We start from the raw sequence: 19,085 nt of genomic DNA, 5'->3' as shown, positions 1-19,085 counted from the left end.
TTAGGATATTTAAGTAGGGGTCTCCTTGAGCCCTTACCTAGACAGTGCTGTCTCCCCTGCTAGGGTTGCAAGTAGACAGCCCACTCTTTGTGGTCTGGGTAGTTTCAGTCAAGCCCCCATTCTGGTAGCCATTCCTAGTACATAGCTATCTGAGGATATCTGTGTGCTAGCTCAGTGACTGCTCCCCTTCCTAGTGTCTTTAAGTAGTGGTCTCCTTTAGTCATCGCCTAGATAGCGCTATCTCCCCTGCTAGGGTTGAAAGTAGATAGCCCACTCTTTGTGGTCTGGGCAGCCACAGTCAAGCCCCCATTCTGGTAGCCATTCCTAGTGGTCTTGTGTATCCAGGCTAGTTCTGCTCACATAGCATAGCTAGGATACCTGTGCTCTTAACTTGGATGGGATGTTCCCCTTGATTTATTCAGGTTCCCCCATTTCTGCCAAGTTGCGTGAGCGGCCCGTGGTGTCAGTGGCATGGCCCCTTTCTGAGGAAAGACTTTATGTCTGTCGTTTCCTTGGTGCTCTCCCACCAGGTGGACAGGCATGCGCCTCGGCACGGCGTGATTGGATTTCGTTCCCCAATGTGCCCCCTAGGGGGCGCAGCGTTGAGTTCCCTAGAAGGGGAACGTCTCGGGTTACGCATGTAACCATGGTTCCCCGAGATTTTTTTTATTGCAGAGAACGGAAACATACAAAGAATAAGCATACATCACATAATATCAACCACAAAAATAAAATGGAAACAAATCACAAAAAGAATAAAATAAAGATAAAGATAAGAGGGCCATCATCTAAACATGATTACATGAAGAGATCAAAGGCAGAGCAAATCCTATCAGTCCTTATAGCTTTCTTATTAGTAGATACTGAAATTACATTCAAATAATTTTCCATTTCTATCCGTTGAAATGGTCCATACTTACGGGCATCCCGCCTATGACGTCATGCGCCAGGTGGGCCAATAGATTGGCGTTGTTTCACACGTGCTTCAGACACCGGTCATGCAGGCTGCATTCCCCAGTGTGCCCCCTAGGGGGCGCAGCGTCTCGTTCTCTCTTGGGGAACCATGGTTACATGCGTAACCTGAGACGTTTTCTATCAGTAAAGTGTTACAGGTCTGCCCTTGTTTAGCACTATAACCAGATAGATTCAACCCCAAAGATTTAAGAAGCATGTAGGTTATTTTTCACAATGAAAAGATGACGGTTTTATTGTCCGTAAGCCCCACTGGGACTTTTAGAGACAGAGTAAACGGTGCACACAGCTCTGTTGGTGTGACCAGGAAACACAAAGCTTGATTTTTTTTTATTGCAGAGAACGGAAACATACAAAGAATAAGCATACATCACATAATATCAACCACAAAAATAAAATGGAAACAAATCACAAAAAGAATAAAATAAAGATAAAGATAAGAGGGCCATCATCTAAACATGATTACATGAAGAGATCAAAGGCAGAGCAAATCCTATCAGTCCTTATAGCTTTCTTATTAGTAGATACTGAAATTACATTCAAATAATTTTCCATTTCTATCCGTTGAAATGGTCCATACTTACGGGCATCCCGCCTATGACGTCATAGGCCAGGTGGGCCAATAGATTGGCGTTGTTTCACACGTGCTTCAGACACCGGTCATGCAGGCTGCATTCCCCAATGCGCCCCCTATGCGTAACCTGAGACGTTTTCTATCAGTAAAGTGTTACAGGTCTGCCCTTGTTTAGCACTATAACCAGATAGATTCAACCCCAAAGATTTAAGAAGCATGTAGGTTATTTTTCACAATGAAAAGATGACGGTTTTATTGTCCGTAAGCCCCACTGGGACTTTTAGAGACAGAGTAAACGGTGCACACAGCTCTGTTGGTGTGACCAGGAAACACAAAGCTTGATTTAGGTAAAACAGCCAAAGTCAGTTTCACCTTGAAGCAGAAGCAGGTTCACTGATGTCAGGCTGCACATGAGCAGACGTAATGCCATAATAAAACCTTAATTTATTAGTCAGTTGAATATTTCAATATGTCAACAGCACACAGTGATGTACAATAGCTGCAATATATTTATTGCATTTTGTTAAAGTAAGAAATTATATAAGCTCAACTACAGTGTAAATTTAATTTTAAAAATCTAATTAAAAAAACTAATTAAAACATTCTGATTAAAAAAAATAAAATAGGTAATAGTAATGATATTATCAACACAACTTATAAATCTGTTATGGCTGTCGATTAGTTAAAAATAAATCAATAAATAAATACCTGATTAAACAGGTTTCTCTAATTAACTGCACTTAACATTAAAATTTTATTTTATTTTATTTTATTCAAAATATAAATATTTTTACATTGAATATGCAGATAAATGTGGAAACAACATAAAGATAGTATTTGAAATACTTAATATTTGAAATATTTATTTAATTGCATATTTTTACTAAGTACTATGAATGAAGGCCTGAATTACTGATTCTGATGCTTCTATTAAATAGATTTTTTTCCCTTCAATTTCTGGGCATAAAAGTAGTAATTGTAGCCATTCAACATTACAGTCTAATGCAGTATACCAGCCTAAACTGCAAATTATCAGATTGTTTTTAATTTGCCATTTATTAACAATTATGGAACATTAAAAATATGATAACTTGTAATTTAAATTTAATCTTAAAACAATATTTAACAATATTCAGCTGGGTACACATGGACCATCCTCGGTCGGCCTCTCTCTCGCTTTACAGAGTGGCGCACAAATTATTTTGGATACATTAAACAGCCAATAGTAATAGCAGAGTCCGAAATCTAGATTATTTCACTGTTAGCCCTACAAAGTATTTACCACCTACTTGTCTCTGTTTTTCTCTATAAAGATGTGAATTCATTCCAGCAAACTTCCAAATGGATCGATGACGTGAGAACGGAGAGAGGAAGTGATGTCATCATCATGCTGGTGGGCAATAAAACAGATCTGGCAGATAAGAGGTGAGTTGTCTCACTCTCAATCTTTCTCACACGCTTTTATTTTTAAGCTGCTTAACAAGGCTGATTCACTCACCAGAGTGTGAATTGAAGCTGACAGTTTAATTAAAGAGATTCTCTGAAAAACAAAAGGAAAAGGAAGCCTTATTCTCACTTTAGACTTCTGGGAATAAAGGATGATGGATAATATGAGAACAAACCCTATATTTGTGTGAAAGATAGAGTTTTTATGACCCTTTGTGTGAGGGCATGGTAATTTGCAAATGGAACTTGAATCGAAATTACTAAAGATTCTCAGGACACTAATATATTGCCTATGTACCAACATATAATATACACGCTCGTTTCGATCATCAGAAGGCGAATTCATAGATACTAAACATGGTGGAGATATATATATATGTAAGCTGACAGGAGGGTGTTTCGATTATAAGTCTGCATAACAGTATACAATTTCAAAGACCAAATACATGATGACAATAATATACCCAATGACCTGAAGGATGATGTGTGTTCATTCAAAGAAAGGTTTTCCTATGAATTAATTAGTAGAAAAGTCCATTTCTACTCTGCCTCTTGCCCTGGGACATGCAGGGCTTTTCCCTGCTTTGCATTCTTTTGGCCAATAAACCCAGTGATATCAGCGTTGGTTGCCATGCAACCAGGAGCCTGTTCGGCTTCCTGGGGTGTTACGCATTTCGGGGGGAAGGGTTCATGGGTCCTCATATGGCTTGTTAACTGAGGGGGGTTACAGAGTATTTGTTAAATATAAAAACAAAATATATATTGTGTGTTTGAGTGGTCCAGACGCTACAATATTTTGTTATCCAATGCAATGAATTTTGTACATTTTAAGTTTAGCTTACGAGTCCACAGGTATGCAAATACTTTTGAGGAGACTGTATTTATTGCTTGCATATAAATTAATTCTACACTACCAACAAATATTTGGCATCGGTAAAAGTCTATTCTGCCTTTATTTGAAACAGTAATATTGTGAATATTACAATTTTAAGAGGTAAAGGAAGCAATGCAAAAATAACACATTGTTTAGAGAAGGTTTGCCCTAAAAGGAACTCTCCCTGACAGTGCTGGAGAGTAACTAGGTCAAAGCAGTGATGCTTAACTACACTTAGTATTAACTTACAATTAATTTTTAAAATAACAAGCTACTTTCCCCCCCAACCTGTTACAATGAAGTGAGGCAAAATGCTACATTACTGTTATATATTTGTACACATGGCCGAATGAGCCGAGGTAATAATCTATGTAGTGTTGAGAAGTATACTTATTTTTAGTGAATTGATTCGTTTGGATGGTTCTTTAAATTAATTTGTTGACAAAAAATATTTACCAATCCAGCTAAGTCTCACCTTTTAAGATTTAGATAAATGCTGCTGTTCATCACTGTTTTTGACTCAATTATACAGTGTTAATTTGGCATTCTGGATGTATTTAGTGGAAATATATTCATGCAAAAGTGTGGGGTCAGCAGGATTTTATTATTTTATTTTATTTATTGGAAAGAAATGAATACTTCTATTCAACAAGGATGCATTACATTGATCAAAAGTGATAGTAAAGACATTTGCAATGTTACAACACATTTTTGTTTGAAATTAGTGCTGTTCTTTTGAACTTTCTATTCATCTTGAAAGTATTCTGAAAAAAGTATCAAGTTTTCATAAAAATAATAAGTAGCACAACTATTTTCAACATTGGTAATAATAAGAAATTTTTCTTACGCATAACGCAATTCAGCTTTGCCATCATATGAATAAATTACATTATAAAATATATTCAAATAGAAATCAGTTATTTTAAACTGTAATAATATTTCAAAATATTACTGTTTTACTGTATTCAAAAACATTACAAAATATTACTGACCTCAAATGATTGTGTATGTTCAAGTTAATGTTGTTGCCCTATTTGAAATCTACGCCAGATAAATATTGCTCTGACTGAAAAAAATGTCACATAGTTCCTTTTTTTTTTTTTTGCTTATTAATTTTTTTTATATATATTTAAAAAGATATTCCCCCCTTGAATAGCTTCGATGTAATTAGTTTGTTTTTGTTACTAGATTGTTGTTTAGCTAATTACTTTTTTAAATGAGTAACTTGACTGTAGTATAACTACATTAAATTATCAGTAGCTTGAAATGTTTGGGAAACTACTCTTTCAAAGGAGCTTCCCCAACACTGCTCTCGGTCTACCCTTGTTTTAAAACTTCCATGTGTCTTGCTTTAATCAGTACAAAGCCTGAATTTATAGCCACCGGCCCTAACATTAGTAAAAGCATGCAGTTGGGAGCAGATCTGTATTAAATTACTTTTATAAATATGAAATTTCAATGTCAAATGTTTCACTGTAGACAGATCAGAGAAACGTGCCATCAAACAAATTAAACTTTTGTATGAAATGGGCATTTCATGCTTCACTTATTCAGTCTTACAGAGATGTGGGAGCTCAGGGATAAATACAGCTCAGTCTCTCTCTCTTTTGTCATTTTCCTCTCTCTCTCTTTCTCTCTCTGTGTGTCCCAGAGGGAGGTCAATGTTTTCCTCTCTTTTCTTCAGTAATAACTTGCCTCGATAGTTTTCATCCTCCATTGCACCTCCTGAGCAAAGACCAGGTTATCCATACTAATTCACAGCTCTCAGTCTTAGGTATTTATTGCTTGCATATAAATTAATTCTACACTACCAACAAATATTTGGCATCGGTAAAAGTCTATTCTGCCTTTATTTGAAACAGTAATATTGTGAATATTACAATTTAAAATTCTATTTTAATATATTTTAAAATGTAATTTATTCCTGTGATGGCAAAGCTGAATTATCAGAAGCCATTACTACAGTCGTCAGGTCACTCCTTCAGAAATTATTCTAATATGCAGATTTGGTGTATAAATAAAATTTGATATATTATTGCATTTGACTGTAATGTACTGTAATGTGTATGTGCTTAAAGTTAAATCTAATCTAATTGCATCTGTTATCATATGATAAATTTGCATAATAATGCATGAAGTAGAGTGGATTTATTTAAAGTTTAAATATGTCACTTTGTTATGCATATGTTTCACAATATATTTCTGTTCATGAGTTCAGCGAATTAACATGACACTTAGCAGGAAATACGTTTTTGAAGGAAACTTGATTGTTTGTAATAAATCACCATGGTGTTCATGAGTTCAGCGAATTAACATGACACTTAGCAGGAAATAAGTTTTTGAAGGAAACTCTTGATTGTTTGTAATAAATCACCATGGTGATCAATACCACATGCTGAGATAGAGCTGAACTCTTTCTATTGTAACATGTTTAAATATGAGCGTTATTCAGGATTTGTTTCCCTGACGACTGTGGTGGAATGTGGCAGGTGGAGGTGGCTCAGGAACAGAGGAAACTGTGTGTGTTGTGTCCCCTTTCTTAGTTACCTAAGTATACCTTCTGTAAGTCATACTTTCGTATAAGGTTGGTCTGAACCATTCTTAGCTATACCTTATCACTGTTGACAGTTCACAGTTCATTACATCTCAGTCTATACCAGGGGTTCTCAAAGTTTACATTCAAAGGTCTGAATCTGAATTCTCATCAACATCAAAAGGTCCGAAATGATTGTTATTACAAAACTTGCTTTTAATAAACATGCTACATATAACTTTATATAACGATTCAACTTTATATATGCTAATGATCATATTCATGATGTCATCAAGTTGTACTTGCGTTTACTTTCTGAACTGTTACATACAGTAGGCCTACTGCATTTTTATACAACTAAATGCCCAATAAAGCAGTTCTCATTTACATATTTTCTGTTTCTGAAATAGTACTTCAATGTAACCTAAAGTTACTTCAACTGAATTTCTAAAATATTGAATTATAACTGCAATACGCTGTTATACAGCAGTGAATTATATTACTTTGTTTATATCATGCAGCACACACGTCCGTCTGTGTAACAAAATATGTGCATATTTACAGACGAACTACGTTCATATGCCCAGGCCAGACAGTCAACAGTGATAGGTTTTTGGAAACGCTGTTTTTGTTTAGTGTAAATGTAGATACTATGGAAAATATATTATGGTAATATAAATGACCCTTTCAAAGGCCAGTGAAGGCATACTGCCAGTTAGTGATACGCATGATACGTTTGGGGATGATGTTGCGGGTTCGCACAGTCATTTCGAAATTATATAAAATACCCAAGGTTGAATTTAGTTTGCAATTTGGATTGTTTTTATAAGATCCCATGAGTCCTGATAAATGCAATTTCAACTATTTCTGAAGTGCTTCTTGTTGGACTTGTAGGCCTATGTTTTTTTTTTTTTTTTAAAGCTGTTAAATTATTAAGCAGTCTCATTTTCTCTTTAAAATTTATGTTTTCCTTTTGAACTTTCTATTAATCAAAAAACTGTTTTCAACTGAGACAATATAAAGAATTAGTTAATTGAGCACAAAATCAGCATATTAGAATGATTTCTGAAGGATCATGGGACACTGAGCACTGGAGTAATGGCTGATGAAATGACAGTTTTATCAAACATATATCTTTTATTATTTCTTAGATTTGTATTATGAAAAAGTGTGAAAACAGTCCAGGAGTTATGGAAGTGGTGACAATGGGCTGGTAACTTCACGTGCACCTCATCATATGGTATTTGTAGTGTTCTATAAATTATCTTTGTCAACTGCTCCTGTTGTGACTCTGAATCTGCAATCACACTTTGGACGACCGAGGCGGCAGTTATACGATTGGAGGCGGATCCTCTGTCACAGTGTAGTGAGTGTCTCTGTGCACAGGAAAGATATTAAAAACCTTGGCTCAGACTGTTGCCATGGCATCCAGTAATAAGTCAGGAATGAGCAACCTGTCAGAACATTTGCTGCGATATGTGTGTTTATATCATTTATAGAATTTTTAAAATACATACAATATATGCACACATATGCATACAAATGCAACAAATCAGAAGTCAGAAGTCAGAAAGAGCTTTATTGCCAAGTATGTTTACACACACAAGGAATTCCAGTGCAGAAGAAAGTACAGACATAGTGCAGACATACATAGGAATTACAAAGTAGAGATGAAATATTGTTCAGAATTGTTCAGGCTGAATCTACCCTGTGGGAAAAAAAACTTTTCTTGTGCCTGGCTGCCGACTAGAGGGCAGCAGTTGAAAGAGAGAGTGGGCTAAGGTGTTTGGGGTCAAAAGTGATTTTCTTAGCCCTTTTCCTCACTCTGGAGGTGTAAAGATCTTGGAGGTTGGGCAGGGGGAACCAATAATCTTCTCAGCAACCCTGACTGTATGTTGTAGTCTTGACGTCTGATTTGGTAGCTAAACCAAACCAGACAGTTATGGATGAACACAGGACGGACTCAATGATGGCCGAGTAGAACTGTTTCAGCAGCTCCTGAGGGGGGTTGCAGGTGGGGTAGGTGTATGTGTGAAGTGCAGATCAGAGCGGGGGTGGGGTGTGAGACTGGGCTTTTCAATCCGGCAGTAAAACACATTCAGATTGCCGTTGTAGTCTCTTGATGTCTGATTTGGTAGCTGAACCAAACCAGACAGTTATGGATGAACACAGGACGGACTCAATGATGGCCGAGTAGAACTGTTTCAGCAGCTACTTGATGTCAGCTGAGATTACCTACCCTTGAGCCAATGCCAAACGAAAAGAGACACATTCAGCCCAACCTAGTACTGTATACATCAATCTAAAGCAGGGATGGGCAACTTTGATAGTGACGAGGGCCAGCATTTTTTCTCCTTTATACCAAGGAGCCAGATTACTAATCCACGTCCACACACCTTTTAATTCCCCGGACAAGCCAATGTAAATATTTCAATTGCATTGTCTGCAAATTTGCAACAAACAAATATACAGAGGTCCTTTTTTATTAGTAGCCTACAGAACATTCTCAAAACAACCCAAAAGGACAGTTAAAAAGGGCCTAATTAAAAAAAAAAAAAAGTTTATTGAACCCACCTAAAATCCCTGCCGGACCTGAGACTCGAACTCGCAACCTATGGGTTACGAGTCCGACTCTCTAACCATTAGGCCACGACTTCCCACATTTACCATCTTGTTTTCATGGTCAGTTTTTCATTTATTATTTGTTAAAAAAAAATGATGGTGTCTTTTATATTTTCCCAGTTTTTCTGCTGTCACACTTTGCCTTCCCTAAGGGTTGCGACTGAAAAGTGAAAAGTAGTTTCACACTCTTTAATAGATAAGAAAAGGGCGCGAAAACATATCTGCGCTGTTTGGAGGGACTTTGATCATGAAACAAAACCACATCAAACCATATCTGATGTTCATATCCGTCAAGTTCTTCAATTGTCACAGTAGCTTTGAAAAAAGAAGAAATACCTTCATAGTTCTGCCATGGATGAATAGAGGGCTGCATCTCTGAAGAGACCATGTTATCTCTGAGACAGAAGGAAGTCAAGTTGGCATCATAGGCGGAAATCGCCTAAATTAAAACCACACTGTTTATTTTAAATAATATAATGATATATCCTTAAAATAATTGTGTAAGTAGTAAAACAATATTGTGATAATACTAATAATAACCATGATAATTTTGGTCACTATAATCGTGATAAGAAATTTTCATACCGTTTCATCCTTAATTAATATATATACAGTCAAACCAAAAATTATTCATACACCAGATATAATTTTTAATATTTTTTAACTAGTGCGTGCAGGACACTATAGTTAATTTATGTAATTGAGGACAGCAAAATAAAGTAAACTGTGATATATTATACCCCAAAAAATCTTCATAGAGTGGACTACCAGTAAAATTGATAAACATTTGGGACCAAAAATTATTCAGACACTTGGACCTGGCCATGTTTTGCTTAAGTGTTATGTGGCATTATCAAGATGAATTTGTTCTGACACAGTTCAACTCGGAGTTCTTGTCATATTTTATTACCATTTTCTAAACTATAGCGAATAAACTGTGATAATGTGTCTGAAGGTGTCTGAATACACTTTGGTTTGACTGTTTTTTCTTTCTTTACCAATTAAAATGTAATGTTGGTCAGTGATGCAAATGATAAGATGGAAAATATTTTCAACATTTTAGTTTTATAATTTACCCATACTTTGATATAATTCTATTTAGAGTGAATTTCAATGAAATTATGTAATTAAGTTCAGTATCACAGTAATTATATCAATAGCAAGTCTTGGGGGCACCGTTGGCACCATTTACAGAGAATGAGCTGTATAATTTGAGAAGCAGCAAGCCAAGAATGCAATTCATGAGTTAAGTAAACTCACAAATGCCTCTGAGCTCCTGTCTGTGGAGAGAACAAAAGGGAACAAAAAATGGTTACATCACAGCTGTCCCAGCAGACAGAGCTCAGTGGTTTAAATACAGCATGTCCTATTCACGTCCCACTGCTCAGAGATACAGCTAGTCTCCTCTTCAGCCTACTCATTTCTCTCAGCCACCTCGCACACTCCGTCACGTACACATGTAAACATGCTCCATAGTCACAGACATGGATTAATATCACAAGTGTGTCATACAAATGAGGCTTAATTAATGAGCCTTCCCTTTGTGCAATTAATCAGTTTCAACATCAATTAATTAGAGTTAGTAGAGATGAGGGGAGGGAGGCAATGACTGATGCCATTGTCTCAGTCTCAGCCTGTGCTGTCTGATAATACTTTACCCATAATCTGTGACCCTCTAACCACTTTATCAAATACCACATTTCCATTATTGCGGTTTTCATAAATCTTGTAGGGCTCCTGTCAAGGCTGGGCAGTTTCGTGATAGTGGTTGCCATTACTGGCAGAATGATTATTTGCTTTATGTGTTGTCCTGGTAATGTGGCCTCTCTTTGCCATTATTCTTCATGGATTCCCTCCTGCCTGTGTTGTTTTTGATGCTGGTGTACTGGTGTCTCGACCAAGGAGGTCTGGAGAAAGTATCCTTCAGCCCATTCCCATTCATCTTAATGAATATGTTGCTCAGCTGGTGCACAAAATCTGATATAAAATCTGCAACCCAACCCAAAGCAATTGGTGAACGAGCCAACAAGAAGTTTTGTTGTGTTGTGTGCTGTGCTGTGTAAAATGATGTAGTTGCCAGCAGGAGCTTACTGGACCCTGCTAACCAGCAAAACCTTGGTCCCTTAACCAGCAGTATCAACCAGCAATATTTTTGGTTAGTGATCAGCATGGCTGTGCTGGTCCAGTATCCAGACCAGCACTAAATCATATTGTAAATTCAGGGTTTCTCAGCAGGTGTCATCATTGTTCAGTAATATTTTATAAATAAACTAATCTATAAAAATCTTCAACCTTTTCACAGGCAAATCACGATTGAGGAAGGTGAGCAGCGGGCCAAGGAGCTGAGTGTGATGTTTATCGAAACCAGTGCCAAGACAGGCTACAACGTCAAACAGGTGAGTTTTACCTCAACACTGTCAGTGGAAAGAGTGGCCATAGCATGTGGGTGTGAGAAACGCTCTGCGTTTGTTCTGGTTTCTCTTCTGAGGTGCAGTTGAAAGCATGATTCAGAATGACTAAGCACCAAGGTGGGAGAGATCAGATGTGATGCGCAGCACTGCTGTGTTTTTTCTCTCTTTCTGAGAGCCGGAAGTACGTACAGCACACAGTGCTTTTTGTGTGGGCTAAAGTGTGTGTGTGTTTGTTTATGTTAGTGTCAGCTCTGTCTGACTGGATCACAGAATGCGCCAGTCGTTCAGTCGTTCTGTCTGACCAAGCTTTGCTTTCTTTGAGTTAAGGGTTGTGTAATTAGTCAAATACAATAGCAGTCATGGCCTAATGGTTAGAGAGTTGGACTTGTAACCCAAAGGTTGCGGGTTTGAGTCTCGTTACCTACAGGGATTGTTGGTGGGGGGAGTAAATGACCAGCGCTCTCTTCCACCCTCAATACCACAACTGAGGTGAGACCCTTGAGCAAGGCACCGAGCCACAGCAAAAATGGCTGCCCACTGCTCCAGGTGTGTGTGTGTGTGTGTGTGTTCCGTACAGCACACAGTGCTTTTTGTGTGGGCTAAAGTGTGTGTGTGTTTGTTTATGTTAGTGTCAGCTCTGTCTGACTGGATCACAGAATGCGCCAGTCGTTCAGTCGTTCTGTCTGACCAAGCTTTGCTTTCTTTGAGTTAAGGGTTGTGTAATTAGTCAAATACAATAGCAGTCATGGCCTAATGGTTAGAGAGTTGGACTTGTAACCCAAAGGTTGCGGGTTTGAGTTTACTTACCTACAGGGATTGTTGGTGGGGGGAGTAAATGACCAGCGCTCTCTTCCACCCTCAATACCACAACTGAGGTGAGACCCTTGAGCAAGGCACCGAGCCACAGCAAAAATGGCTGCCCACTGCTCCAGGTGTGTGTGTGTGTGTGTTCATTACTCACTGCTGTGTGTGTGTGCACTTGGATGGGTTAAATGCAGAGCACAATGGGACACCATACTTGGCCACACATCATGTCACTTCACTTCTTACTAATTGTGCCTCTTTTAGGAAGACTTTATAGATAGAGATGTGATGTTATAAAATAGTCAACATTTCTTGAAGGTCTTGAAAAAGTTTAATTTTATGAGCTTTTTTATTTAAAAAATCTTTAAAACACAGTGTGACAGTTCACTGTATTGAAGTAGTAGTAATTTTAGAATTTTAGTGCATATAAGGGATGTTTGACATTAATATATGTTTGACATTAGTATTATAAAAAATACTCAAATTAGCAAATTCAGTAAATATTTAAAATTATGTGAAAGTGAAAGTGACGTGACCCATACTCGGAATTAGTGCTCTGCATTTATCCCATCCAAAGTGCACACACACAGCAGTGAACACACACACACACTGTGAACACACGCCCAGAGCAGGGGGCAGCCATTTTTTGCTGCGGCGCCCGGGGAGCAGTTGGGGGTTCGGTGCCTTGCTCAAGGGCACCTCAGTATTGAAGGTGGAAGAGAGCACTGTACATTCACTCCCCCCACCTACAATCCCTGCCGGTATGAGACTCGAACCCGCAACCTTGGGTTACGAGTCCGACTCTCTGACCATTAGGCCACGACTTCCCCCCCTTCAAATTGAGGATAATTATACAATTATTGTGTTAAATGTCAGTAAATGATAAAAATACTTAAATATTGTTGGAGAAAAAAGGTTTTTACAAAAAATAAATCTAAAGAAATATGTAATTTAAAACATATTTCAGTAAATATTTAAAATACTAAATGGTAAAAACTTCTTTTTTTAATTAATGAAATTTTTTCCATGCACCCCAAAGCACCCTCTTGTGGCCCCCCTGGGGGTCTCTGGACCACAGTCTGAAAACCCCTTTATTTTGATAATAGATATGTGTTCAATAATTGTTTATAATTAAAAATATTTGATATTGAAAGAATTCTTTCACCAAGTAATATAATTCATTATCCTAATATTGAACTGTATTAATATTGTGCATTAATATGAAATGTGCAGTCTTCAAATCAGAATCTCTCTGAATTAGAGTCTCTCCATTTTGCAATTACAGTTTGAAACTTGAGGCTAATTCTATGTAGTACTGTCATTCTTCAAATGTAAGAATGAGCTGTGTTATTGTGCATTGTTCCATCAGCTGTACTGGACATTAAGACTTTATTCTTCTCAAAGCCATGTATCACTGTTTCACAGGAGCACTGACAGTACAACACTAAAATACACTAAATCTCTGATACAACATATTATTGTCACCAGACGTGGAGCTGACTTGTTCCAGTCTTCGTTACAAATTGAGGTAATTTCCAACTGACTGGAGCATGCACGTTTGATTCTGTGTTGTCTGGAGCAGGGAACCACATTCATCTGAGATTACGATCAATCCCGAAATTTTCTTATTTATTTCTCCAATAACAGCAACATTAGTTAAACTGATTACCTCACAGAGGTAATTGCAAAATGATGACTCAAATATTGATTGAAGAATTGCAGGGTGTCAGATCCTTTCCAGGATGAAATTGAACTCTTGTGTAAATAATACAATGCTCAACAAGTTTTGATAATAATAAAAAATAATAGAGCCATTTGTTGTATAGCAGTGTTTCATTGCTATAATTTGTAATAATATGAAGTTTCATTATAAATGCATAGCAAGAACATTGTTAATTTTCAGTTTTGAAAAGGTCCGTACTTTAGTATAGAATAATAAAGTGATTCATTTTCATCTCAGTCTTATTTTTAAAACAAATGAAGTGGCTCTTTTACATGCAGTGAAGTGTGTGTGTGTGTGTGTGTGCTAAATCAAACAAACCTCCCAAAACATTATTTTGGGGACATCATAATTTGTAAATACAGCACAAACATAAAGTAAATAAAGTTTTTCGTTTTTTATTTTTGTAAAAATACAGAAAGATTTCTTTTAGGGTTAGGTTACCTATATATAAAAACAAAGGAATTCTATGGATTGTGCCCCATTTAGTATTAGAATCCCTAAGCAAACAAAAACATTGCTACGAAGAAGAGGGAACTAAAAAGATACTGAAAGATGAATGTTGTTGTTGTAGATAAATATGTTAGCTAACACTTACACAGTTACTCAGCAAAGCGAGTACTCATCCTCACCCTTCTGATTTGTAAAATGACAAATGTGACACGGTATGGATGCATGAAATCAAAGGCCGCAAGTCAACATTAAGTGCTCTATTTGGAACAGGGCATGTCTGTTTTTCTTAATTGAAATGGTTTTGTGTTCTTTTGTTTTTGTCCCAGCTAAATTATAGCTCTCTCTCTCTCTTTCCTGTCAAAAACAATGACCTGAAGGTAGTTAACAAAATGAGTCTTTCTTTCTGACCCTCTCTGCTTAATGTTCCAGTGTGTCCCATTTCCCTGTGGCTCGTCCATTGTGATTGATGGCATGAAATGAGAGGGGTGGGTGGTGTTGGCTACATAAGCTCACTGCCCTGTTTGATATGATTGGGAGTGAGTAGGGCTATATATCATTGCAGTATAGCCTCATATAGCTTCTGGGAACAGCCCTTTATAGAGGATGGCTGTAATGGAGGTGTGTGGTGGGCCATTAATTGCCTTGCTAGGAGCGGTATGCTAGCAATGCATTGCAAGTTTCAGAAGGCAGAGCCAGACTAAGTGCTTTTTGCTGTCCCTTTATCATCTTCTACACGGAGTCCGCTTTAAAGGTCAGCAGGTGTTTTAGTCTGTGACATTTATGATTCTGAAAAGAAGCACTTGCATGGGATCTTCATTTCTATTACTATATATATAACAGGGCAGGTCTGCTTCAGTGCACCAGAGAGAGTCCTCTTTGCTCCAAATCGCTTTTTTACAGGTTTAAAAATGGTTCAGCTCATGTTTGCTGCCAGAAGGCTGCACAGTATGACACAGGGCTGTGGCTAGACTATTTTAAGTATTTTTTACTTCATGCAAAGTATACCAGGTAAAGGAAATAACCAAGAAAATATGAAATACTGCTGATATAACTAAAGGTGTGGTCACATTACTTTTTTACTTACACATTACTTATAAGTACTTTTTTTTTTATAATTACAAATTAATAATGAATCGAAGCAATTAAATGTTAAGAACTCAACTAATTATAGCTTCAAAACATACATATACATACATAAGTATACATAAGTATAAGTACTTTTTTTTTAAATTACAAATTAATAATGAATTGTAGCAATTAAATGTTAAGAACTCAACTAATTATAGCTTCAAAACATACAAGCAAATAAAAAGTAATAAAGGGAAAATCTATTTTAACATATCTGATGATTTGTCCTGTCATTAACACATAACTTACATTACTATATACTCTTAAAAATAAAGGTTCTTTATTGGCCTCAATGATTCCATTAAGAACCTTTCAACATCCATGGATTCTTTCCATTACACAAAAGGTTTTTCTTCATAGTGGAAAAGGGTTCTGATTATTAAAATGGAAAAAAATGGTTCTTTTAAGAACTGTTCATTAAAAAGTTCTTTGGGAAACCAAAAATGCTTGTTCTATGGAATCACTGTGTAAACCCACTTTAGGAACCTTTATTTTTAAAGGGGTGGTTGATTATGATTTCACTTCTTTTTTTTTTATTTCTTTTTTTACTTTATTTAGTGTATAATGTTGCTGTTTGAGCATAAACAGCATTTGCAAAGTTAGGACGCTCAAAGTTCAATGCAAAGGGAGACGTTTTATTTTACAGAATTCGCTTTTTAAGGCCTACAAATTCCTGTCAAAAACAATGACCTGAAGGTAGTTAACAAAATGAGTCTTTCTTTCTGACCCTCTCTGCTTAATGTTCCAGTGTGTCCCATTTCCCTGTGGCTCGTCCATTGTGATTGATGGCATGAAATGAGAGGGGTGGGTGGTGTTGGCTACATAAGCTCACTGCCCTGTTTGATATGATTGGGAGTGAGTAGGGCTATATATCATTGCAGTATAGCCTCATATAGCTTCTGGGAACAGCCCTTTATAGAGGATGGCTGTAATGGAGGTGTGTGGTGGGCCATTAATTGCCTTGCTAGGAGCGGTATGCTAGCAATGCATTGCAAGTTTCAGAAGGCAGAGCCAGACTAAGTGCTTTTTGCTGTCCCTTTATCATCTTCTACACGGAGTCCGCTTTAAAGGTCAGCAGGTGTTTTAGTCTGTGACATTTATGATTCTGAAAAGAAGCACTTGCATGGGATCTTCATTTCTATTACTATATATATAACAGGGCAGGTCTGCTTCAGTGCACCAGAGAGAGTCCTCTTTGCTCCAAATCGCTTTTTTACAGGTTTAAAAATGGTTCAGCTCATGTTTGCTGCCAGAAGGCTGCACAGTATGACACAGGGCTGTGGCTAGACTATTTTAAGTATTTTTTACTTCATGCAAAGTATACCAGGTAAAGGAAATAACCAAGAAAATATGAAATACTGCTGATATAACTAAAGGTGTGGTCACATTACTTTTTTACTTACACATTACTTATAAGTACTTTTTTTTTTATAATTACAAATTAATAATGAATCGAAGCAATTAAATGTTAAGAACTCAACTAATTATAGCTTCAAAACATACATATACATACATAAGTATACATAAGTATAAGTACTTTTTTTTTAAATTACAAATTAATAATGAATTGTAGCAATTAAATGTTAAGAACTCAACTAATTATAGCTTCAAAACATACAAGCAAATAAAAAGTAATAAAGGGAAAATCTATTTTAACATATCTGATGATTTGTCCTGTCATTAACACATAACTTACATTACTATATACTCTTAAAAATAAAGGTTCTTTATTGGCCTCAATGATTCCATTAAGAACCTTTCAACATCCATGGATTCTTTCCATTACACAAAAGGTTTTTCTTCATAGTGGAAAAGGGTTCTGATTATTAAAATGGAAAAAAATGGTTCTTTTAAGAACTGTTCATTAAAAAGTTCTTTGGGAAACCAAAAATGCTTGTTCTATGGAATCACTGAGTAAACCCACTTTAGGAACCTTTATTTTTAAAGGGGTGGTTGATTATGATTTCACTTCTTTTTTTTTTCTTTTTTTTTTAACTTTATTTAGTGTATAATGTTGCTGTTTGAGCATAAACAGCATTTGCAAAGTTACGACGCTCAAAGTTCAATGCAAAGGGAGACGTTTTATTTTACAGAATTCGCTTTTTAAGGCCTACAAAACACGGCTTGTATGGACCACAACAAGCTTCTTCCCGTTGTTGTAGTAGAGTGTTACCGTTATAAATTAAACTATTACTCTACAAAAATACTACAACGCAATCTTGTATTCTGCTGTACTAAAACTTTAATAAGGATAAAAATGGATATAAAAAGCTAACAGAAACAGCAGTAGCATTTGCAAATAACAGTGTATCTATAAAGTATAAGACAACTAACAACAAAAAAACATACCATTCTGAAACGTCCTGTAAGAGCTGTGCTTGCACAGGTTCTGCTCGATCCTCTTCACTGATATTCTCTGGGTCTGATTCTGGCTCAAATTGATAAGGCAATATTGACGCCATTGTTTACCATACACCGGAGCACATGCATCTTCCGTTTTTAGGAATAAAGGTAAAATCTGTGGAAATTTTTTTTTTTTTCATACGAAGCATGAACACATGTTAGAGTGCACCCCATAAACACAATCAAACCTTCAAAAATAGCTGATTTACCACCCCTTTAAGAGTGTATACTGCATTCTAAACAGCATAATGATGCCTTCACAGAGTGGTGGGTGAAACTACACATTGTCAAATAAAGCCCACTTCAACCTTGAAACCTTATGAAAGTCTATATACACTCACCGGCCACTTTTTTTAGATATACCTTGCTAGTAACAGGTTGAACCCCCTTTTGCCTTCGGAACTGCCTTAATTCTTTGTGACATATTCAACAAGGTGCTGGAAACATTCCTCAGAGATTTTGATCCATGCATAACACAGTTGCTGCAGATATTTCGGTTGCACAACCATGATGTGAATCTCCCGTTCCATCACATCCCAACGGTGCTCTATATCAGTTGAGATCTGATGACTGTGGAGTATGGTATAGTGAACTCGTTGTCATGGTTAAAAAAACAGTTTGAGAGGATTTGAGCTTTGTGACATGGCACATTATCCTGCTGGAAGTAGCCATTACAAGATAGACATTACACTGTGGTCATAAATGGATGGATACAGGGACGTGCACAGACATTTTTAGGGGCAGGGGCTCAAGTGGAAAAAAGGGCACTTCTCATATTTATTTACATTTTTTTTATCTAAACAAAACGTTAAATATATTAAGGGTGTGCGATATTGACAAAAATATATCTCAATATTTTCTGGGATTTTATCGATAATGATAATTAGATGATATAGTGTGTTATTGTGCTGGTATCTTTAGGACTGCCGTGGTCAGATGACTCCTACAATTTTTGATATTCTTCATATTCTGTGTGGTGATCAGTTCACAGCAGTGATAGAAATTAATATTTTCCAATAAGTTTAAATTGATTTTTACCTTTTATGGGCATTTTTACCTTCATAGAGCCATTTATTTAAAGTGTGCATCATCTTTTCAGTCAAATTCTTAAATTGAATCAGTCAATTAGAATAAGTCATTTGGGC

The 19,085-nt window shown here is 36.6% G+C and overlaps 1 protein-coding gene across 1 annotated transcript in view; it reads left to right on the top strand.

Moving 5' to 3' along the window:
• Positions 1–19,085, top strand: part of LOC107752652 (ras-related protein Rab-6B-like) — a 73,499-nt gene that overhangs the window by 50,533 nt on the left and 3,881 nt on the right. Inside the window, exons 5-6 of the mRNA XM_016568683.1 lie at positions 2,860–2,971; positions 11,324–11,417. Coding sequence (XP_016424169.1) covers positions 2,860–2,971; positions 11,324–11,417 — 206 coding nt within the window. The remainder of the gene's footprint in view (positions 1–2,859; positions 2,972–11,323; positions 11,418–19,085) is intronic.

This window comes from Sinocyclocheilus rhinocerous, unplaced genomic scaffold, assembly GCF_001515625.1.
Source record: "Sinocyclocheilus rhinocerous isolate Xijiao unplaced genomic scaffold, SAMN03320098_v1.1 scaffold1733, whole genome shotgun sequence".
Lineage (NCBI taxonomy): Eukaryota > Metazoa > Chordata > Actinopteri > Cypriniformes > Cyprinidae > Sinocyclocheilus > Sinocyclocheilus rhinocerous.
The sequence above is the reverse complement of the archived record's forward strand: the minus strand, read 5'-3'. Positions and strand labels throughout refer to the sequence as shown.